Below are 25,367 nucleotides of genomic sequence, written 5' to 3'. Positions count from 1 at the left end.
ACACAAAAGTTGACCTCAACAGTCCTATGCCAAAAAGGCGTTCTATACCAAAGTCCTACACAAAAAAGAAAATTATTCACTCAACCAATAACTCCACATAAGCATAACAGGCAAGGAAGCGTTAAATCAGTGAACTGGCAAGCTTAAATGATCCATAACAATAAAACAGTAATACATAATGTGTAGAAGATATAATGTATAGAAATTGTCAAGAAGCAAAACAAAAATATTCTAATAGTACAGAAAGTAATTGTTCTAAGATTATTTGAAAGAGGTCCCAGCACCATGGCCTAGCAGATAAAGTTCTCGCCTTGAACGCACCCGAGATCCCATATGGGTGCTGGTTCTAATCCCGGCAGCTCCACTTCCCATCCAGCTCCCTGCTTGTGGCCTGGGAAAGCAGTCAAGGATGGCCCAAAGCCTTGGGACCCGGTACCCATGTGGGAGACCTGGAGGAAGTTCCTGGCTCGTGGCTGCGAATCAGCACAGCACTGGCCGTTGAGCTCACTTGGGGAGTGAATCATTGGACAGAAGATCTTCTTCTCTGTCTCTCCTTCTCTGTGTATATCTGACTTTGCAATAAAAATAAATAAATCTTTTTAAAAAAAGATTATTTGAAAGAGAATTACAAACAGAAAGCAGACTTTGTCAGACAACTATGGATACTAAAAGCTTAAATGATCACAAAACTAAATTCCAAACAATGAGATAGGAAAATAAGAAACAAACAATTTCATAATGTTTGAAGAAAGCAGAAAATAAAGGATTAGAAGGAACAGTATATAGGGAAAGCTACAGTTTAAACGGCAGTAACCTCAGTCAGCAGGCTACACAGCTCCGAAGGGCACCACTTCCCTGTACTCCATAGTAGTAATCCATTACAAAGTACAACAAGATATGTACATAAATAACTTCGTATCATCTGATGAAACTAAAATGAATAATCTGCTGTAGCTGGCACACACAAAACATAAACATGGTGTGGATGATGAAAATCAAAGGTTAAAAACAGCTATATCATTGTATTTCAGATTAAGTCACTACCTGTAACACTAACAACCCACAGCAGTGTCAGTTCAAGTCCCAGCCATATCCTTCCAAACCAGTTCTGCAGTGACACAACTGGAAAAACAGCAGAAGATGGCCCAGTATTTAGGTGCCTGCCATGGGAGATGTGGCTGGAGTTCCAGACCCCGGACTGGCCTGATCTTGCTCCTGCCACTGTGGCCACCCGAGTGAACTAGCAGCTACCAGATCTTTCTCTGTCTCCCTTACTCTCACTCTTTCTCTCCCTCTCCCCTTCCCTCTCTTCCTCTTTCTAAATGGACCTTTCAAATAAATAATACAGTGTTTTTTTTTTTAAAGGATCCATTAGAAAAACATTAGCAACAACAAAATACTTTGAAACAGAATAGAAGTTGGGGGTTCTCATAAAATTCACAGAATAACCGGATTAAAGGATAAATTTATTTTTGAAGACCTCCATATAAACTAGATAAAGGATTAATTGACCACGCAGGTAAATTAATTAACCAGGAAGAAATTCTAACCACAAAACATGTAATAATATAACTTCAACATGTACAGAGTTGAGACAAAAACATAAGGAGAAATATACAAATTCACCATCACTGTAGGCAAACAGATCATTAAAGGCAAAGATGATTTTAAGGTAGGCACAACTAATAAACCTGAGTACCCAGACACACAGAGGTCCCTGAACTCAGTAAAAGAATATATGTTCTTCCCAAGTATCTAACAAAATTGACAATAAACAAAACTTAACAAGTTTCAAAGAATTATAAACACACAGAAGAGTTCTCTGAAACAATTAAGTTCCAATAAAAGCCAATTATAACATAAGATGTTCATTTGTAAAATTTCCCAGACATCAATAAATATGCCAAGCCTAAACGAATCATATTGAAAATTTTCAAATGTAGGATAAAAATATTACAAATTAAAAACAAGGAAAGCAGGCCTTAGAGAACATTCTATAGACTTATGCTCTTAGGTTATTAAAAGAAATGATATTTAAAAAAATAAGCCAAAATACTAAAGATAATAATCAATAAATGCAAGAAGTTAATGAAGCCAAAAACAGCAAATAAATAATAATCAACAAAGTCAAAAACTGAATCTCTGGGAGTCAGCACCACAGCATAATAGATCAAGGCTTTTCATTCAGTTCTGGCATCCCACATGGGTGCTGGTTCCAGTCCCAGCTGCTCCACTTCTGACCTGGCCTCTGGCTAACATGCCTGGCAAAGCCGTAGAAAATGGCCCAAGTTCTCAGGCTCTGCACCTACAAGACCGGGAGGCTGCACCGGCCTCCTGCCTTCAGATCAGACTAACTCCTACCACTGAGGCCAAGATAGGGAGCAAACCAGCAGACACAAGATCCTCATTGTGAAATATGCCTTTCAAATAAAAATAAATCTGCAACAACAACAACAAAAAATAAACTGAATCTTTGAAAAGACTAATAAATGAGAAAAAAATCTAGTTAGCTTGATCAGGGAAAAAAACAGATAAATAAAATACAGAATAAGGAGTATAGAGTCAATAGACATTAAGTAGTAACAGAATGCTACATAATCATTTTCATACGGCTTTTAAAAACTTAGGTGAGATGGAACAGACCATACATATTCACACAAATACACCATATTTATATACATAAATACATATTTGTTACTCTTGAAATTTACAAGATATCTGCAAAAAAAAGTAAAAACTCAATTATCACTATCAGATCTAAAAATTCTATCATTCATATTGGGCCCAGCGCAATAGCGCAGCAGCTAAAGTCTTTGCCTTGAACACGCCAGGATCCCATGTAGGCACCCCACTTCCCATCCAGCACTCTACTACTTGTGACCTGGGAAAGCAGGGGAGGATGGCCAAAACTCTTGGGATCCTGCATCCGCATGGGAGACCTGGAGGAAGCTCCTGGCTCCTGGCTTCGGATCAGCTCAGCTCTGGCCATTGCGGCCGCTTGAGGGAGTGAACCGTCGGATGGAAGGTCTTCCTCTGTCTCTCCTCCTCTCTGTTTACCTGCCTTTCTAATATAAATAAATAAATCTTTAAAAAATAATTCATATCTGTGCCACACAGTTATACAGATAAGCTTTACTAAAATATGAAGAGATTACTTTATCATTCTATATTCTTCCAGAGAACATAAAGTTAGAATACTGCCCCATTTTCTCAACATAACCTTATGAGCCAACCAGATTACAAGAGAAAGAAAATAAAAGTGCTACATAAACAACTCTACTTACAAAGATGCAAAAGTGATAAAGAAAATACTATAAACTTAGTCTAAGATACTATTTTTTAAAGAACAGTAAAAATTCACCCTTAATTTTTATCCCAGAGAAGTAAAGCTGGTTTACCACAGGAAAACATTTAATATGTGTCACCTAAAGTAACACATTAAAGGACATAAAGTATCACTTAAGTAAATTGGCAAAAAAAAAAAAAAAAAAATCAGACAAAATTCTCTGGCCACTGGAGCCACGTGGGAAGTGAACTAGCAGGTGGAACACCTTTCTCTCTGTCTCTGCTTCTCTCTACAAACCTGCCTTTCCAAGAAAAAGAAATAAACCCTTAAAACAAATTCAGCATCTGTTCAAAAATTTTTTAAAATCTTGGTAAAATTTGCATAGAAGGAACCTTCTCAATGAATTTTCTACCAACATCACTATTAACAATCAAGACTCTAAAAGGACACCTGCTATTCCCATTTCTATTAACATATTACTTGAACTCCTAAATGCTGCAATAAGAGAAGAAAAGAAAATCCAGGTGTAAGGATATGAAAGAGCCTTAGCCACATGTAATAAGTAAGCCACAGCAAAAACCCTAAAGGAGCCACAAGGCAACTTAGAATTAATACGAGCATTATAAGCTGGCTAAAACAAAAATTAGCATATAAGAACAACTGGATTTCTAAAAATCAGCAACAAATCATACCATTAGCAGCAGACACAAACAAAAAAAGATATGCAAGAATAAATCATCAAAAAAATGCATAACCTCACAAAGAATAAAACTGCAATTATAAAATTATACTGGAAAATTATTTTGATACCAAAGAGCTAAAAATAGAAAAATATAATTAATCATCACTGGAAATACAATATTCCCCAAATTGATCTATAGACTCCACATCGGGAATATCAATGACCTAAAAGGTTACTGATCAAATTCATACAGAAGAACGCAGGTTCAAAACAACCAACAATTAAATGTGTACACCCATCTCAGGGGTGCACAACAGCAAGGAGGAAGGAAGGAGTGTAGCATTTATCCAGACAGAGCATAAAACATATTAAACTGCAAGGCAAGGGAAGAAAAGCTGACTGACAATCTGGAATAGACAACTCAGAATCAAAGATCTCAATAAGGAAACTGCAAAATCACACATGGAGCACTGTACATGGCTAGGCAAAGAAAATACTTTTCAATCAATGTTAGTAGAACAAACAGGTACGTACCCATGTATAGAGAAGTCAAACTAGAGCCCTACTTCTTACCACACACAAAATCAAACACAATTGTATCACAACCAGATATCTATACATACACAAATCGCAACCATATAGATAAATACACACACACACACACACATTTCCCCAAAAAGGGCATCACCCCAATGGTTTGTCAACTGGAACAATTGCAAATTAACTGTGACCTTCACCAGCACTGAAAATTCATGCAGTACACAACATGGATAAATCTTAAAAACACATGAAGTAAGAAAGTATGCAATGCAAAAGATAACAAGATACCACGTTTATAATCTTCTAAAACAAGCAAGACCAAACAACATATTGTTTAGGGAGACATATTTATGCCATAAAGCTACTTAAAAAAGAAAGCATGAGAATGTTTACCTCTGGCAGGGAAGAAGAGCAACGTGGACAAAGCAAGCCAACAGTCCCACCCCCACCCAGTCCTGTTGTGGGGGTCTCACAGTCTTCACTCCATCATCAGGCCTCCCAATTCACACATGCTACATACACTATCCTGCAAGTGTCGAATCTTACTGGATGAAATATATTTTATACTAGACTGAATATCCCTTCTCCAAAATGTGCAGGACCTACTGTTTCAGACTTTGCAGTCACACACATTAGGAAGACACTGTGAGGAGGAGACACCAGTCTACACTCCGCATTCAGGACCCCCTATTTGGCACAGCACATTAAACCACCAGTTGGGATACCCACACCCCATGATGGAGTGCAGGCTTGACTCCTGGCACCTCCACTATCAGTTCCACTTCCTGCAAACATGAGAAGGGATGATGACCCAAGGACCCATGTGGAAATTCTAAATGGTGTTCCAGAATCCTGGCTTCCACTTGGCCCCACACTTGACTTTTTGAAACACTGGGAGTATGCAATAGGGAATAAGAGAATTCATTCTCTCCCTCTCATTTGCACTCTAGATAGATAGAGAAAGAGAGAGAGAGACACAGATATATCACTCTTTCAAGTACATGGAAATATTTATTAATCTTTCATATATACCTTATATACACATCATGAAAATGTCTGTTCACACTGTACACAGTATTAGTGCATCTGAGTAACTACCATGACTCAACACATATAGTCAGGTATGGAACTTTCTACTTGTGATGTCTCAACAGTGCTGGAAATTTTGGAATTTTGGAGCATTTCACATGTCAGATAAGTAGATTAGGGATGCTCAACTTGTATGTGATTGTGGATAAGTTTGAAATAATAAGTGGTGCCAGCATTTGTCCTAGCGGCTAAGATGCCCACATTCCACAGCAGAGGGCCTAAGTTAAACCCGGCTCGACTACTGATTCCAGCTTCCTGCCATTGCAGGCTATCGAAAGGGTAATGATGGCTCAAATACGCGGGTCGCTGCCACCCACTGAAGAACCTGGTTTCAATTTCAGCCAAGCCAAGCTGAGCCGAGAGTTGGTCAGTCAGTGTCTCTCTCTCACCGACCACCCGAAATAAGATAGAAATAAGATGTATATGGTAGGAAGGCAAACAGTGGCACACTGTGTAGAAAACTGCTTCTTACTAAGAAGAACAAGAAAGAGCTGTGGCCACAGGGGAATTTGCAGACAAGGAAGACTTTTCACGTTGCACTACTTTGCTTTGTTTTCAATTATGAAATGTTCCCAGTACAGAAAAAAAGGAAACAATGCTATAGCAAATGGCTAGGTCAACCTTAAAATTGTATCAGACAAATTGCTTCAACAGGAAAAACATCGTAGTAGTTGGGAAGCTCTCTGTTATCTCCCCAGAAGGAAGGGAAAAGAAATACTAAAGCAGACCTGCATAATGATAGTTCTTTAGGAGCTAGACAGAGCTTGCAAGCAATGCCCATTGATATCAATCCCACGCTGTTAACTGGCCAAGCAATGAGTACAAACCTGCACAAGTTCCTTGCTGGGTGAAGACAGTTCTCTCTCCAGCACACGTGGGATGAATGACACAGGACCTCTCGGGTCAAGGAACCACTGCTCCTCAACTGGCACAGACAGGAGGATCCAACCCAACTCTGGTGCCCAGCTCTCACCATTCTAAGTTGCTGGTCAAACCAGGCTGGCCAGTGGAAGAGGGAGGGGGTTGGGAACAGTACTTTCTCTTCTTAAACAGTAAATACACTGACAGAATGGCAGAATTCTTCCTAACTAAAATGGCCTAGCAAGCATCGTGGTGTAAGGGATGACTTCCAAGGATAAACACTTGGTGAGAAAATGGAATGGAGAAGGAGCAGGGCGAGATTGGTAACAGGAGAAGAGGGAGGTGGTCAAGACAAAAAGGCAGGCTGAGTATTTGGGGAGATCTGTAAAAAGCAGAAATGTCATTTCTGTTCCTAACCAGGAGGTCACGGACAGAAGTGGGTGTTCTCACACGCAGGGTTACAACAGCTTGCAAATCCAGCCATCACAGCGCGAGTCCAGGCCTGGCTGCCTTGCTTCCCAGCAGCTCCAGACCCACACACCCAGGAAGGCAACGGAGAGTGGCCCATGTGCCTGGAGACTTGTTAACCCACGTGGAGACTCAGATGGAGTTTGGGGCTACTGCTTCAGCCAGGACTAGTCCCAGTAGAAGGCATTTTGGGATGTGAACAACATAAGGAAAATTTCTCTCTCTCCATCTGCCCTTTGCCTGCCTGTCTGCCTTTCCAAGCAAAAACACAAACAAACAAAATGATAACAGCTAGTCCCCCATCAGGGGCCACCTCACACAAAACAAGATACCAGATAGACCACCACATAAATAAAAGCACTCCCCCTAAAGCTCATCAGCAAAGATGCTGGGCAGCATCGCATGGCAGTGCTAGGTGCTATCTTGACCACAGGACAGAATGATTTCAATTCAACAAGTCTAGCTAAACCACCATGTTTCCTGCTAATGACAGTACTGCAAATGAACAGTGTATAACTACTAAAAGCCCTTTGCTTTCTGCACCCTCCCAGAACAGGACAACAGGACTACATAATTAACCTAACGCTTCTCTCAGAAAATGGAAAGCACTTCCAGGCCAAGGGTATATAACCCAGGAGATCAATTGCATGGCTGCTATCAGAAGAGAGGAAGTATGGCAGATTTCCCAAGAGTAGAAAGTTATAGGAAAGGCAAGGGCCCAGTATGAATGCTACGCAATGGGCTGAAGGTGGGGACGACAGAAGTCCAAAGTTTATTCAACTTCACCCATGTGGCAGAACAAGCAAGACCACCTCTCACTGGGATTTCTGGGAAGACTCACAAACGGTGTGGGCCCCCACTCTCACTGCCCTTGGGGCCTGGGCCCCTGCTGCTGCGAGCCAGTCACCACCCCGTGCTCCCCCTGGAGAACCTGTTCCCCAGCTCCCTTCCCTCACTGAACTCTCCCTCACCCTCAGCCCCCATCTCAGGGTGCACAGCTCCACACAGTTAGGCTGATACACTTAACACTAATTCTGCCAAAGACAACCTTGCCATTCCCTGTATGAATGTGCATCTCCCTCCTTTAGCCAGCACAGGAACCTATCTGCCTCGCTCATCATTTTACCGCCAGCAACTAGTGCATTAACTTGACACATGGGTAAATGCTTAATAAGTATTTAATTAAAAAAAGAAAAAAAAAAAACTACATGGGCCTGGCAAAGTAGCCTACTAGCTAAAGTCCTTACCTTACATGCACCAGGTTCATCACAGGGGCACCAGTTCATGTCCCAGCTGCTGCACTTCCCATCCAGCTCCCTGCTTATAACCTGGGAAAGCAGCATAGGATAACACAAAGCCTTGGGATCCTGCACCCACACAGAGACCCAGGAGAAGCTCCTGGCTCCTGGCTTTGAATGGGCTCAGTTCTGGCCCTGGCAGCCACTTGGGGAGTGAACCAGCAGATGGAGGATCTTTCTGTCAATCTGATTTTCCAATAAATAAATAAATATAAATTCCCTTGGGGCTAGTGCTGTGGCATAGTAAGCTAAGCCTCCACTGCATGGTGCTAGCATCCCATATGCGTGCAAGTTCATGTCCCAGCTGCTCCACTTCCCATTCAGCTCCCTGCTTACAGCCTAGAAGTGCAGTGGAGGATGGCGCAAAGCCTTAGGACCCTGAACCAGCAGGAGAAACCTGGAGGAAGTTCTTTGCTCCTGGCTTCGGATGAACTCAGCTCAGGCCATTGTGGCCATCTGAGGAGTAAACCAGTGGATGGAAGATCTCTTTCTTTCTCTCTGTCTCTCCTTCTTCGCATAACTCTAGTTTTTAAATAACAATAAGTCTTTTAAAAAAATTTACAGACTCTCATTTTTATCCAAGTCTATCAAATTATTAAAGGATTAAAGTGAAGAACTCCATCACAACTAAGACCTACAAATGCATATTCCATTAATATGAGAAATGGTTTTTCAGGCAATGAGAAAAACTACAGAATAAAATCAGTGGGGAAAGTAGATGGCAAAAGAAAATGAATCTTGCGGTTACAAGTACTTTGGATGAAGAACCACAGCGCCTATCGGAGAACGGAAAAGCAATCAATGGGTCTGACATCAGTCAGTGGACGGTGATGCTCAAGCGGGCACACAACAAAAGGCAATCATTCAAACATGGAGCAAAACAGATACTGCTTGGCTTTTCAAAATTCTAAAACTAAGTTATGTATGAAACTGCAAATCCAATCTCAAAACATTGTTATGGCCTGATGAGCAAAAAGTGCCCTCTCTAAAGCTGTAAAAACAAAATCCCTTAACTTTTTTTTGAGAAGTGAAGAAAAAGGACGAGGAATATGTAGGTTCTTGAGAGAAAACAACGCCAAGAGGTCTGAAATATTCTCTTTGTTGCAAAAACCTTTTTTTCCCCTCTTTGTAACAAACACAGATTGGTCCTAAGCAGAGGCAGCCATCACTTGAAATAATGGCTTCGCTACAGAAAGCAAAAGGATACGCAAGGCTGAACCACCGGGAGCCACAGAGAGGAACACTAAACTCACTGGGGAATGGGGACAATGCGGTACGCACACATCCTTTCCAATTTGTAATGAAATTACAATCAGTGATTTTCAAACATCCACCTGACTTCTGCACATAAAGTTTACAAACACTATGTAACTTCTGGCTAAGATCACAGTATTTCTAAACTTCATATGACCAAAAACTAACTAAATAAATAATACTATCACATTTCACCAAAAGACAGGTGGTGCAGGTTAACAACAAAAATGATAAAAATCGTAGTAAGAAATTTTTGCAACTATAAAGTATATTAAACACTGGTTCCCTTTTCAAAGCAGTAAAAACTCCTCTTGACCTATACTAGTCAGTTTGAAATGACTGCTTCTTGTATGAAGAGACAGGCTGTAACAGTCTATCACTTGGTTAATATGAAATAGTTACGCAGCAGGAAACACAGCAAAACAATACAGATTTCTAGACTTACTACTGTAAATAAACAATTTCCTCCAAAGAAGTTTTCGCTTTGAATTAACAAATTCCCTATTGAACCACATTACTATTAAAATCATATACAAACGGACTTCAAAAAGTTCCCAGAACACTAGAATTTTTTTTTAAGGCAGAGATTCAGAGGCAAGTACAAAGACACAGAACTTCCATCCACTGGTTCACTGGTTCACTGGTTCATGCCCAGGACAGCTGCAGCCAAGTCATGCTATAGCCAGGAAACAGCAGCTCCTTCAGGAGTCCCACACGGATGGATGCAGGGATCCAAGGACTTGAGCTTGGAGTCACGTGCTGCTGCCCAGCACGCTCACCAGCAGGAAGCTGGGATCAGCAGCAGAGCTGGGACTCAAAGCAATGCAGGTGTCCCAACCGCAGGCTAACCACCAAGCCAAACACTGAACTCAGAGTCTCTGGATTCCATTTTTCCATGAACTTTGACAACAGCTTGTACTCTGGAGAGAACTAGTTTATTATCTCTAACACCTCCAGGAAAGCTGAAAATCAGAGGCAGGAAAAGGACATCCGAGACAAGGATATCCGCTGGAAATAATGGGGTTCCCAATCTAGAGCTGACTCCATTTCACAGCCCAGAGGGCATCTGTTTCTGGGTTCCCCCTCCATTGCAGCCCTTCCCGCCTGGTGCCTGCTGGTTCACACAGATGCTGCCATCGCTCAGTCAGCCACCTGTCAGGATCCCACGCCTCCTTCAAGGAAGGATCACAGTCAATCTGTGTATGAACCCTTCATTATTCACTTACCCTAGTAAAGAAACGTTTCCTTCATCTAAATTTCTATAACACAATTGTGTCTTCTAATCACTGGATGTTAATTATGTACACACCTTTCTACTGCTTTTGTTATATATGCCCTATAAAGGGCAAGATTTTTCTCTCACAAAGTCCTCTATGCCCCGCCATTGTTAACACAGGAGTTAAGCATAGCATGTACTTGAAAAAAAAGAGTGGGACCCAATGCCATAGCCTAGTGGCTAAAGTCCTCACCTTGTACACACCAGAATCCCATTCGGGCACCGGTTCTAATCCCAGCGGCCCCACTTTCCATCCAGCTCCCTGCTTGTGGTCTGGGAAAGCAGTCCAGGAGAGCACAAGGACTTGGGACCCTGAACCTACATGGAAGACCTGGAACAGGCTCCTGGCTTCACATCAGCTCAGCTCCAGCCATTGCAGCCACTTGGGGAGTGATTCATCAGACAGAGGCTCTTCCTCTCTGTCTCTCGTCCTCTCTGTATATGTGACTTTCCAATAAAAATAAATCTTTGAAAAGTAAAATGACATGCCCCATCCATCAGCAAATAGCTAGTTAATCAGACACAGACACCCTATCTCCATTTCTAACATGTGAAAACCCAAGGGGTAAAACCGAAGCTAGGCCACGTACCAGTCTCCAGATAGCAGTATAAAGAAACACACCTTTCTAGGCATTCACTATCCAATTTGACTCGTCTTAAGTGAACATAAAAGCAATTACTGACATGGTATGCCAATTTGCATGTTTTTCATGTCTGGCTCTTCAGCATTTTATACAATATGAAAAGTGGATTGTCCAGAGCTGTAATTTCAGTATCCTCCATGGACACTATGTCTTTTCCTAATTTAACAGTCTTCTAAATACCTTGTAGTTAAGTCTTGGTTTGGCAAATCTGAGATTAAAAACCTTCCATTTGGATGCCCTGCAATTCAGCTAAGTGCCCCAAAAGGGAATGTTTAAATTAATGGAAGATTAAAGCAAGGAAGATTCTAAAAGGTATTCTATAATGGAGTTTTGTCACCACCTCTTCTGTTTTATTGAGAAAATAGTCTGTTCCCAAGGGGCTGAAAGTTTATACGCCAACCATCAGTCTGGTTTAACTGCTGCAAGTTAAAAATGTCAGGGAAAAATAGTTTGTAATGGAAATGCTGACATGTCATGAAGTAAGGAGGCGCAGGCAGGTGCTCCCGAAACCCACAGTCATAATTCAATCAAGCTGTATTTTGACGTCATCTGTTACAGAAAAAAGCCAAATGGTTTATGAGCAGCACCAGAACCCTCGATATTAAATTACAGCCCTGATATTTAATCATGGGCCTTACTTTGTTATTTTTAATAACACAATACATTTTAACAGTTATTCGTCAACTGCCTTAGCCAAATTAGAACACGTGATGACAAGTGAGCCGGATTACAATCTCTCTCTCCCTCTTACAATCTCTGTTTTTATTATTTTTTTCAGAATAGTTATTGTATCAGTTTTTCCTCTGTTTAAGAGATATACAGTTGGTACTAGTGGATTAAGTTCAAACCTTAATTAAAAGCAGCATGAGGTCCTTGACCAGAGGGCCAGCACATGTGTATTTGTGTCCTATCATAGCCAACAACCAACTGTATGATCTGGGCAAAAGACATTTAACCCTTTCAAACCTTGGCTCATCATGAAAAAGTAGGGCATCAGTAAAGTCTGCTGTATATTTCAAATTTCTACATATTATTAACTTGAAAAAAACAATTCTGTGGATTCCTGGTCATTTGGATACAAAATTTTCTGTCACAAAACTTGGTGTTCGTGAATTTGAGAGCTCAACTAAAATCACTCCGATGGAGGAGGCACTAAGGGACATGAGGATCTTTCAGCTCAAGTTTGTAGAGGCAACCCAGCGTCAGCAAACCAAGCAGGTTCTGAAAAAGTACTCTACAAATCCTGCAGCACATGTGAAGGGTTGTTTACTAAACAAATCAATCCAGGCACATCCAACAATGGATTGCAGTAATAAACTACATATAGTAATTACCACCAATGGCAGTCCAGAAAGTCATTCATTAAATGTTAATTGTCACACAAAAGTACAAAAGCATCCAAACCATCCTGTGGTTGCACCTTTAAATCAAACACTTCCTCGCAGCTCTGAAATTCATCCACATAAACTGATTTTAAACACACCTGGGAATCTGATATGCTGATTAACTGGGCCCTTATTTATTTCCGAAATGAAACGTAAACCTGACAACCTTTCCAACACTTTGGTTACTCTGCAAGTTTGACATAAATAAGTAACTACATGCATGGGTATAGTGTATGTGGGTGTGTACATATATTACACACATACATATGTGGACATCACTATACATATATACACACATCAAAGACTTGAAGCAAGTGCTAACCCATTCCGTAAAAGATAAACTGTATCCTCTCTTGCATTTCTCATAAGCATTAAGACGGTCATGATTTCTAAGCACCCAGCTAAAACCATGTACATGCCTTCTTGTTGGGTCTAAACAAGCTCATGAACAGAGAAAATCAGAAACTCACCTGGCAGTTTATAAACTTGCTGGCCAAATCTGAAAATTCTACTCAGCATAATGAGGAATCAGTAACAAAATTACCTTTGAAAAAACCTATAATGTGCTTCTGTAAAACTTAGCACTATCTAATAAACTTAGAAGAACACCTGGCCATAAAAAAGAAAAACTCATAAAACACAAAAAAATAAGGAGAGAGGGATTTTTCTGAACCTATCTCCCCTCAGTTTGAACTGTCTGCATAAGACCTGATTTGATCAGCCTATGTACAGATTAAAATCTGATCTGATCAGCCTACACACAGATTAAGATCTGATTTGATCAGCCTATGTATAGATTCAGAAGGTTTGGCCAAGTACATTTAAGTTCAAGACTTATAAACTCAAGATCATTTCAAAATACACCATGTTCCTTACTAGGCAACTTGAGATCTGTTATCTTGGCTTATGGGAACACATCTAAACAGCATCATAATACTAAACGTTGAAAATCACAGGCCTGAGGACACCAGGACTCAACTCTATGCCTTGGATGAGGTTGCAAACTTCCAATATAAAATGTAGCTTACCATTAGAAGTAAATGTTTGATCTGCAAGGCTTACAAAATTACTTTGTTTATCATAGCAGATGAAAGCAAAAAGGAATAATTTTAAGCTCAAAACAAAACTGTTTATATGACAGTCTTTACTGCTCCATGATTCTAAGCATTTAAGACAGATTCGAGCAATTAACAGCATAAACTTTCATTACATAGTTCTATTATATATGTTTATGTGACTTAGCTGTTCATCTGTTATTTAAGTGATTTCCTCATTACAATAGTAGGGTAAGGATAATTTGCTGATGCTGTCAAAAATGTTAAGCATTTCAGTCTCAACAGTTCTTGGATCCCCATGCTTGTTTAATGCTTTTTATTTACTTAAGTCAGTGTCAAATAGAGAACTGTTTCTTCCTTCTGAATTTAGAAAACCAACATTTTAAGCACATGTCTGCTAAGAGACATATCTAAACTTCAAAAGTGCTTACTTGAGTGATACAAACAGAATTTAGGAATTATTTTTAAATATCTTCAAAGCTCTAACAACAAACTGCTAAACTTTTCAGTTAGAGATGGGAGGTTCCCTATTTTACATATTAATGAATCTGGCTTCGTGACCTCAAAGTCTGCTTTAAATATGTAAAACTAACTGAAACATTTTACTGGTGCCCATATAGACTGTCAATGTACAACAGAACAAAAGTAGAACAACTTGTAAAAATATTCGCTATATTTTCTTCGTAAAAAAACAAAATGAAAGAGCCGTGCTTAGTCACAGAGAAGTCTATCTTATGTTAGATGGCTAGCATATTTGGACAAAAAGGCAAGAAAATTAGCATGCTTTGTATTACTATCTTAAATTCTCTAAAAATGCTACCTACAGTAAATGTTATGGACACTATTTCACGCCAAGCCTCAATGTTACATTCCACGGCAAACCTTGAAAAAAATGAGCTACACCAGACTTCTGTGTGTTTTTGAGTGTATGCCTGTCTCTCTGTGTGTGTGTGTATGTGTGTGTATACAAGTATAAAGGAAAGGACTAAGGAAGTAGAGGCAGGCAGAGCCTAAGTTTAAAACCTAGCTTACTGGCTGCTTGGGAAGCAAGTGTTGAACATTCCTGTCTCTCAGTCTCCTGTCTATGAATTGGGCATGACATTCACTGCATCTCACTGGTTTCTCTGAGGATTAAAAAAACACAACAAAAGGTACAGAGCACACCACCTGGCACATTGAGCAGCACTTTCCTTCTGTCTGCCAGGCTCATTAACACTCTATTATTCTAGGCAAAAGAGATCAATATTCCAAAATTCGGTTTCATACCCCAAAAATACAGTGTTCAGAGGGCATATGCACATTAAGAAGCATTAACCTTCCCAAATGACAGCATACAAACTGTGATCCCCTAGCATGCAGGACAAATGACACAAAAACATTACAGAAATAGATGAGCTTTCCAGTAAAGGATTTGCAGGACCATGAAGAATTACCAAATCAAAACTTGTTTTTCAGAATAACAAATAAAGACACAGTTGAGAAACTCCTAGATTTGGGCTTCAGTTCTCTTTGGCTGCACAAAGGCAGCACTGGACAGTCCACTTCTAAAAGGTTTTTATCCCCCAAAATTTTGATTCTACTATAATAGACTTAACGTCACTGTACTTATTTGTAACCTATTAAATTGTTCTGTACTCTACAAAAAGCAAATAATAAGACACTTTTAAACACATACACAATAGCAAGAAGCTTTCCTCAATAGGCAAATTTAATGGAAAGGCAATTTTTCTTTTTCATGTCATCACCATGAACTCAAACTGATACAGAGAAATGAATTTAGGATATTAACTATGTGAACTTCCCATCATACAAAATTACCCAATGAACTGGTATTTTTTTCCTCAATGATTTTACTACATGTGATGCTTTGTTTGGGGGGGTCACATGAGCACAAGTTAGCTAATAAGAACCTCAAATGCATTCCCTCTCCCAAAAGGACCCACAACAGAGATGTGTTGTATTTTACCACTGCTCTTAATTGTTCAAACACCCATTCATCTGGCAACCTTTAACAAGTGCTGAACACCTTAGTAAAACTAGACAGTTAACCAGGGTTGGGAGGGGTCAACTTTTAAACTCGGGGAGGAAGATGCAGCATCCATCACAGACAAGCTGTAAATACATGCACCAGATGTGCTCAGAGCAGACCTAACAAGTTCTGAGGTCCACGATTCCAGGGGCCCAACTTTGAAACTACTTTTTTCAAAGATGGCAAAGCTAGAGTACTTAGCTTTTCTCCCCCAAAGTCAAGGATAATCATTTAAACTGTTTTAGTTACACTGAAAGATCAAGCCCCCTACTCATCAATAAATCACAGGTCCTTTAGGTACCTTTCCCTCACCAGCAGCATAGTTTTTAACAAAAATAATTTTCCAATCATCCAGGCATGTGGATGCTTTCAATGTGCTTTAAGATCAAGGAGATAGTGGATATTAAATCCCTTTGTATAAATTACCATATTGCTTACAACTATGTCTTAAAAATGATTTCTGAGCCCACCAATCCACTGTTTTAAGGTCATCTTAGCTCTGAACCATCATGGCTGAATTGTTTTAGTGCTTTCTGCTGAACACCTGCAAACATCAAACAAAAACTGCTGGTCCTTTCCCGGGTTGACAAAAGCCTTTCATGTGAAAAATGCTCCCCGGGAATGTCGGGCTATAGCTCAGGTTACATTCCATTCTCCCCAGCAGCCTCCCCATTTTTTAAGGTGGTAGGAAAAACCACATTTGTGAAATGAAAGATTAAAGAGAATACGGCCACACTTTATTTTCATCTTCATATTGCAAATCACGATAGAGCATCCTGTATTAATGCAATCAAAAGCGATTGCAAACTTTAAACATGAAATATTACTATGCCTCACTTTGAAAAAAAATATGGCTGATTTCTCAAACAGAAACAGTTTACTTTAAGTTTAGATCTTTCTCCCCCCTGGATCCAGGCTTCAAAGAGACCCGTGGAAGTGACATCTGTGTCCACTCAGGACAATGGGTAATAACTAGAAGTAACTTTAGATTATGATTTCCCTACCCCAAATTTCCTAGTTCATCCTTTCAGTTATCAAGGACAAAGTGAATTTTTTATTATGTATTTTCAAACCTGCTATTCTTTAATAGAGACTAATCTCTTCTATGGAATAGAAATATAAGCCATTTTCTCCACTAACAGCCCTGGGTTCAAATATGTCTTCCCAGATGGGGAAAATTTAACAGTCCACTCTCCACCCTCTATATTACAGTCACCATCGATTGAATGAATAATCTGCATTTTCAATCAGGCAGACAGAATCAAAGACCCACTGCACTTTTTCACTCTTACAGATGAATGCTTTGGTTCTGAAAAACACCTCTGGTACAATGTAACCTGAAGTCCAACACCTTGAAAACAACCACTGCACCTTCACTAGAGACATGAAATGAGACATGCCTCACCAAGAATGGCAGCTCTCGCTAGACTTAGGTGCACACATTCCCCGGACCATGGGAGTTTGGATTTATGATCATTTACCAAGCTACATGAATACATTTTCAGTTCTCCCCACCTGTACCCTCTATAAACACTTAAACATTAAAGCAAGGACTTTTACTTAAAAGTGAATGCTAAAAATGAATCAGACACACACACAATCATCTTCTTACATGTAGCAGGATTCTGCACCTCTAATCACCTTGCTTTATCAAACCACATGTAAGCTAAAACACTGAAGTTGTTCCAAATGTGTTCATTTTTACAAAAGTACAGGGAGTCTCTTACATTGACTTGGAAAATATTCTTTTTGTGCCTGCTTGACATAATTCATTTCTGACTTAACTGAATATGCCATTTCTTAAGTAAAATCATCAAGACAATTAGTGTCAAAGATAAGGTAAGTTATTGTGACTGTGTATAACATGAAAAATTTGCCTACAAGAGACATTTATGCTCACATTTACTTCAAAGCTGCTGAGCAAATGCTACACACAAACATAAAAGATGTAATACTAACACAATCAAACAGTTCATCAGCCCCTAAAAGGAGAACACGACAGGGCCCAGGACTGTATAGAGACATGCAGTTGAGGCGTACTTTTACTTGTGATCAAAGTAGACCAAAATCAAACTAAACTGTACCTGTAACAAGTATCTCCTATTTTGAAAATCAAGTGGCGAGACAAAAATTGCCTAGACTCATTGGGGCTAAAAGAAATAACTCATTTGGAAACGAGCAACTTTTAAAACTCATTAATTCCAGACAAATACACCAATGACACAAATCACATAGGTCAACAGATTTCTCTCATTACCACAGTATCCAATGAAAGCTGAGAGACATGAAATTCTACTCATAGTTGACAGACAATCCAGCAGCACCTCACAACTGAAGGATGTCAACATGGACCAGTCTGACTTCAGCAAAGTGCTCTCCCTACTGCACGGCTGTGTGCCACTGCCAGAACTTCTAAGCTACTGCAGCTGTTCAACAAACAGAAATGGATGTACGCCTTGCACCTAAAGCTTAGCAGGCAATAATGCAGGATTCCTTTTAAAATTCATTGGACAAAAAAGAAAAAAAAAATCATGTAAATGAATATCATACTTTCAAGTCTTCGCTTTTAATAAGAGACATCCAAAGAGCCCTGTACTGAAACTCCTCCTTAAGCGCCAGCTAATCGCTGCGTACACATTTCCTTTGTGACTAGCGCTAACGTCTTTAAGTATCACCCAAAAATCTTTCATTTATAAAGTGCTAAGAATCCTTCCAAACTTACAACTTCAAAATATCACCAAAATGCATCGCACACGTAAATGATTAAGGAAAGGAAACCACTAAAGCAGTAAAAAGCATACTTTAAATCTAAAGGAATTCATCATTTGCTTCTTAGAGGAGCATAAGGCTATTTGCACACAGTTTCCACACAGCACTCGTTCGAAACATTAAGCACTCACTTCTTTAAAAAGGGTTAATTGTACACAGGACCTAATAAGTGATAGGATTTCCATGAGATTTTGTTTTTCCTTTTTATGAAAGTTAAATTTTTTCCCTTCATTTTCAAATAGGGATAACTAATTCAATTCCCTATATTAACACTGGCCTTAGTTTCACATCTGTGATTACAACTGTTTCAGAAAATTGCTTTTAAATTAAGTGATGGAATTTTGAAACAGTTTCCCTGATTTTTTTAAAGGCCTCATTTTAATCACGAGATAAAATGTAGTGTTAGTTAATACGACTGATGGATGATGAAATAACTGTTTCATTTATAGGCTAAAATCCAATGACTTTTTTCAAAACACCTCCAGAGAGCCAAAAACCACACAATGTGTAAAGGAACAGTTAACAACATTTAACTTCACAGGAAGAAGAGAATTTACATACTTGAGCCAGTAAAATGTCCACTCGCCAAAGAAGTTGGTCCATTTTTGCCACTGCTCACAGGAGGTGAAAACATCTACAAGAAACAAGAAATATGACAGTTGAAAAGAAGACATTGGAGCCTTCAGAGCTCCCCAAAGCCCTTTGACACTCTTACCAAATAGCTTCGAGTTTATGCTAAGGGTTCATTTAGTAAAATACATCACCATCCAACTGAAAACTATGACAGGCACAGCACTGCAGTCCCCTCCCCATCACCACTCTGTTCTTTTTCCTCAGGTCATTAGATCGCCAAGCAGCACTGGTACATTTTGAACAAACAGTTCCCCATACTGCCAGTAAGCCTCAGGCTGGGGGTGGGGGATACTCTCGTACTAGAAAACACAACTTTGACAAAGAAAAAAAAAGTTGTTTTGTATGGAAAACCTTGGCCTTGAACATGACAATGTCCATTTCCAGCCCGGATGGGATTTGCCTGTCATATGTGTACCCAAATAAAAATAAAAGTGCCACCTGCACTAAGTTCTCATTTCATCTCTAACATGAGAGCAATTTAAGGCAAGACACTCTCTCTCTCTCTCTCTCTCTCTCAGTCTCTCACTCTCTCTTTCACGCCCTCTCTGCAGCAATTATTTCGACCCTAATTAGTCTTCCTCTTCTTCGACGTATCTGGTGGATAATGCACACCTTCCCTGTGTCAGACACTGCAAAAAGCAAAGAAATGCAGGGAGAAAGTGCAGCAAGCAGAAAGGGGGCTGCAAAGCTGCCCGGGGCTACATTTCCTGGCAAAACTTCCGAAAGCCATTTCTCCAAAAGGTCCACAGGAGGGGCGGGAGCGGCGGCAGCAGCAGCGGCGGCAGCAACGAGAAGGAGCCCCACTCAGAAGGCGGTGTGGATTTTATTGATGTGTTTTACGGATTCTTTGTATTTTGCTTTACAAATGCATCTTCCACCAAACTCATCTGGCACGAAAAATGAATTCATTCCCGACAGGTCTGAGACTTGGCCTGGGAAAAGGGAGGTAAAGGGATGCAGAAACAAGCAAGTGGAGCCGGGAAACTCCACAAGTGTGTGAGGCAGCTTTGTGCTGCCCTCCGGACCAGAAAGCATCCAGCCGTCCAGAGGCTTTGGAGGCAGGTGGGCTCAGCACATCCCATGGAGTTCTCAGAATCCCAGGGAAAGCAGGTCAACGGCAGGACTACATCCAGGCCCCTGCTCACCCAAAGCAGCTAAAACTTTATCAACAGACAACTGAGGCTACTGCCTTCCACTCACAGGAAAAAAAAAAAGTAAATAAATCAACAAAACAAGTAATTGTGCATCAAAGTCCTGGTAGCCTCGAGTTCAGAAACGGCCAAGTTTCAGGCATATCTGCTTGTCCTTTCCACTGGGGTGAGATCCCATGATTTTGGGGGGACATCAGTGGGCTGGGAATTCAAGGCAAGTAACCAGACTCCAGGGAGGAAATAAAAGCCTGAATTTCCAATCACACCCAAAAAAATTTTGGTTAAAAACTTATCCAGAGACCTTCATAATTACCAAGGATTCAGTCCATTAACAATCACGCTGTCCCTTAGCTGACTACCAGCTTCTAGCTGAAGTGTTTGGGTGTTTTGTTTTTAGTGTCCACCAATCTTTCTTACCGCACTGAAATCCAGTAAATCACTCAGCTCTTTGTCCGTCCCTAAGGCAGCCATTCGCTGTTGGTGATGCATTTTAGCAAAATCACACAAACCTAGAAACATGGAAATAACCGTAATCAGAAAATCCAGCCCCAATCCTTGCAGAAAACACAATCGGATTTTTGGAGACTGTGGGGGGGGGGGGAGGGGGAAGGGAGGGGGCTAGGAGAGGTGGGAGGGTGGGGGGTGTAGAGGCGGCTGGGATTAAGGTGGAAGGGGGAGGGATGGGAGAGTTGTTGCTGGGTTTTGTTTTGTTTTTGTTTTAAGATGGAACAGGCAGCGATAGCAAAAAAAAAGGGGGGGGGAGAAAAAAAAGCGATATTGTATTTCCAAAGACTCGATCAAACTGGTAGCATTCACTACAAAACCCAATCCGGGAGAGGGGGGATAAAAAGCCGCTCTTGAGCGCATCATTTTATGCAACAGGAGGTAGAGGGAGGAATGAATGGATCCCAGAGAAAAGAGAAACTACGGAACAGTCCGGGCTCAACTTTCCCCCACCCCACACCCCACCCCCTCGCACTCGCACTCGGCACTCGCACCACTGGCTCCGCTCCCCTCCGCATTACAAAGTAGCTCTGAAGAAGAAATTCAAGATGAGCGTCTCCGGAGGGAGGGGGGGAACCCGCGTCCAAAGGGGAGGGGTGACGGGGGGCCGCCGGGTGGGGAGCGCAGAAAGTGGGGTCCAGCACACACTAATTTGTGAAAGAAAGGGTTGTAAAAAAAATTAGAGTGAGGCCCTTGGCTGAGTCCTCGGTCCCGGCGAGCGGGCACCGCCGGCGACGGGGGCGGGGAAGGGGAGTCTCCGCCGGGCGCGCCGGGGAGAGCCGCGTGGGGGCCCGCCGAGCCCGCGCCCGAGCCCCCGCGCCGCCCGGGCATCCGCCCGCCCGGCCCCGCCGGCGCCCGTACCTACCGGCCGCGCGCGACAAGGGGCTCCCGGTGCACCGCCCGCGCCGCGGCGGCGTTCATGTCTGAGCCCGCTCGGCCGCTCCCTCCGCCTGCTCGCCGGCTCCCGCGCCTTCCCCGCCGCCGCCACTACCGAGCCGCGCGCACACAGCCAAGATCCCTGACTCTTAACACCAACTCTCTTCTCCGGGGAGGGGAGGGGACGAGCGCGAGGGGGGAGGGGGAAACACGCCGAGGCGCACGGAATTGCAAGTTCAGCAGAGAAATGGGTGGGGGGGCTCCGGCTGAGAGACGCGGCTCGCTTGGGGGGTCGGGGGTTGCAGCCCCCCACACGCCCCCTCCCTCCGGGTGGGGGGACCCTCAACACCTCCCCCGTCTCGCAAAAACACACCCACGAAGATTCACGGAGCACCTCATTTTTCAGTTACAGTCAAGCCTGCCCAGCTCGGCTCCTGCCCGTTCCATCAGCCACCGGAGCCACTTTGAAATGGATTCGAGTTTACGTTCCCCCCCCCACACACACACACAGACACACACACTTCTTTCTCCCCTCTCACTCACACGGCCACACACGGCAAAGCAAGTTTATACTAGGCTGCGACACACGTGATGCAAAAACACTTTGCCAAGAAGAGCAAGATTTTTCTTTTCCATATAGAAACCGAGCCACGTTTTCCTGGGAGAGAGCTTCCTCTCCGTAGTTTTGCGCTGGGGGCGATTCCTGGATTGCCTACTTTCTTCCCCCTCCCTTTTGAGTCACAAAATAGTATAGCTGCAAACTTCGCAAAAAAAAAAAAAAGGGGGGGAGGTTGGATGTTGTTTTGTTTTTACACTTGAGTTCCTAGCCACCTCAAGTCCCTATTCTCCAGCACTCTTTAAGTTTTTAATTCAACATTTCACCTTACAGGCCCTGCAAGCTCTTAAGACATACTTTTTCATATCACTTTTCTGAATAAAAAGGAAACTTCAGCTTTCTATCGTCTCGTACTAACAAGCGTCCTTTATCCAGTTTATGCAACAGAGTTCTTTTAACGTGTTGAAAAACACACACCACACACCCTGCAACTGCTAGAGGTGCGAGTACATACACAAATTGCATGCACACTTTTTCCCCATTGGCGATGACATAATAGGCTGTTCTTTTGTTTGAATAAAACATTGGGATCGACATTTTAAAAATTCAATTCAATTACAAAACAGTTTACTCTGACAGCAAATTGCAACGTTACCTTAAATGGCCACAAATAAGTTCACAATATTCCAAGGGAAAAAAAAAAGGCTTTTAAAAGACAGACAAAAATCTTCTGCAAGTATTTAGTATTTCACATGTGTATCCCCCAAAAAGTACTTTGAGTGGTACTCAGTTCTGCTCCAGGGATATCCACAGATTACAAGATTATGCACTGGGCTCTGGGTTTTGCATTTTCCACCATAAAACTGCAACAAAATGCCCTCCCCAAAAAAAGAAAACATTTAAAAAAAATCCAACAACTTTTTCTTATTGTTTACCAAAAAAAAAAAAATCAACACTGGATAGTTATAATTGTTCCTCATACAAATCTTGTTGGTGGGTGTTTTTTCTTCTCCTCTTACAAAGTCTTAAACTTGCTCCAAGTTTAGAGGTGTCTCCTCATCCTCCTCCTCCTCCTCCTCATCACCATTGACTCCCCCGTGGAGTCACATTGATAATAATAGGTTTCCCTGAAAGATACATTGTAATCCATTCACATCCGGGCACTGCGGGCTTATAAAGAGAAGGCGCTGCGGCCGCGGCTGCTCCTCCAGACAATGACTGGGGAGGGGCGGGGCGGGAGCGGGCCATAGAGTGGTAAACAGCTCGCCTAGAGAGGCCGCCAAGATGGCGGCGCGCCGGCCCCGCCTCCTCCGGGAGCGCCGGCGGGCGGGCGGCCGGGCCCGTGGCGCGTGGGGCCGCGCTCGAGTCCTCGACGGCAGGCCCGGCCGTGCTGCGCGCCTCGTTGCCATGCCGCTCGTCGCCGGCCTTGCGCTCGGGCGCCACAGCGGAGTACCTGAGGACGTTCAGGGCTCGTCGGAAAGGCGGCGGCGGCGTCCCTCACGGCCCAGCCGAGCGGCGGGGGTCTCCGCTGGGCCTCCCGGCTGGAAGCGGATGCAGGGCCCGTTCTCCAGCGCCGCTACCCCGGGTTCCTAGCCCCTTGGGAGCGGGAGAGCGCAGTCAGGCCTGGAAGAGGCCTCGTGAGAATCCTCGTCCATGGCTTTTGCACACTAAGATCGAGCTGTGGCCCAGGCTGCGCGGCTTCCCATCCGGCTGCCCGCTGAGGCGCCCGAGAATGCGGCGGAAGATGGTTCTAGAAGGCGGGATGGCGTGCGGGCTGCCGAAGGCCTGAGCCAAATGCTGTCCTTCCCCTGCGGCCGTTAGAGGAGTGAAAGTCGACTGGGAGACCTTTTAGTCCAGTCCAGGTCTGTCTGTCTGTAAATAAACAGGTCTTTAAAAAAAAAAATAGGAAGAGAGATAACTTTGGCCCCATAGTGGCTTAGCCACTGCTACAGTTCAGATCCCGGATGCTCCACCTCCTGCTCACGTGGGAGGCCTGGACGGAGGGCCAGGCTCTGGGTTCCCACCTGCCCCAGAACCAGCCTTGGCAGCCATTAGTGGATGGAAGCTGTGCGTCTCCCTGCCTCTGTAATTCGGCTATTTAAAGATGATTTTTTTTTAGTTCCGTCCACCTCTAATCTTTGGCTGAACTATTTGCTTTAATCTAGCCAGTGGGACTTTAAATAGAAGTGCTTCCCATTTCCATAGGGTAGTGTTTAATTCTGCCAGGAAAGAAAGGGCTGAAGTGTGTGTTTCCAGTGTGCCTGACATCGTGTTAGGAATTTCACAAACACTGGCCACTTGAAACCTGGGAATGACCCTGTGCTGTGTGTTACTCCCCACTTTGCAGGAAGCAGAAGCAAGTAACACGGAGTAGCTTGACCTTAGGCAGAAGTTTAGAAAGTACAGCAAACTTGGTTAAGTTGCAAGCATCTCTCTGGAGGGAAAGCCCAGACCAGGCAGCCTGTCATCAGAGTCCACTAACTTGCATGTCCCTTCACCATCTGTTGGTTGGAACATCTTAATCCCCAATCCTGTCAAAAATGTGTGGCGATGACAGTTCAGATCAATTTTCAGGATCTTTTCTTTAAATGTGAGTTTTTACAGAAAAAGAATTAGGGCATTTAAAGATTGTTTTCCTGTCCATTCACACATTTGTGAAGACTCCATGTTCTTGTCTTAAAATAATATTTTACATTTAGGCACCATTTTCTGCTGCTTTATCACAAGCAATAACTAGTTCCCAGTGTTAAACCTCTCTGCAGGCCCTACTAAAATGATGTGATTTGTGCTTGAGAGCGATGTTCCCTGGGCTGGGCTCGCCCTCTAATCAGCTCTGTGGCCCAAGGCTCCATGTCAGTGGCTTTTGCTATAAAATGCAGGGCTGAGATTAGATAATCCCCCTGAAGTCCTTTTTATCTCAGGTTTTTAAGATTCTCCCTGCCCCAGAATTTCAAAGGCAATGTAAGATTCTCTCCAGAAGTGAGTAGTGGGATTCAGCTTGGGATCCTAGG

General features: G+C 42.4%; 1 protein-coding gene across 14 annotated transcripts in view; it reads right to left on the bottom strand.

The window, feature by feature from the left end:
* Nucleotides 1–23,828, bottom strand: part of TCF4 (transcription factor 4) — a 360,801-nt gene extending 336,973 nt beyond the window's left edge. For 7 of the 14 annotated variants that reach the window (XM_058677036.1, XM_004579478.3, XM_058677040.1 and 4 more), the window contains exons 1-3: nucleotides 21,790–21,927; nucleotides 20,838–20,929; nucleotides 19,198–19,270 (exon numbers count right to left, since the gene is read on the bottom strand). In XM_058677036.1, coding sequence (XP_058533019.1) covers nucleotides 19,198–19,270; nucleotides 20,838–20,909 — 145 coding nt within the window. In that variant the 5' untranslated portion in view covers nucleotides 20,910–20,929; nucleotides 21,790–21,927. Of the gene's footprint in view, nucleotides 1–19,197; nucleotides 19,271–19,351; nucleotides 19,477–20,837; nucleotides 20,930–21,785; nucleotides 22,003–23,011; nucleotides 23,488–23,809 lie in introns of those variants that run through there. The other 7 variants (XM_058677038.1, XM_058677037.1, XM_058677048.1 and 4 more) reach the window with 7 other exon arrangements.
* Between the last annotated feature and the right edge of the window lie 1,539 nt (nucleotides 23,829–25,367).

The sequence above is a fragment of the Ochotona princeps genome, chromosome 18, assembly GCF_030435755.1.
Source record: "Ochotona princeps isolate mOchPri1 chromosome 18, mOchPri1.hap1, whole genome shotgun sequence".
Classification (NCBI taxonomy): Eukaryota; Metazoa; Chordata; class Mammalia; order Lagomorpha; family Ochotonidae; genus Ochotona; species Ochotona princeps.
Note: the sequence above shows the minus strand (reverse complement) of the source record. Positions and strands in the feature narration are given on the sequence as shown.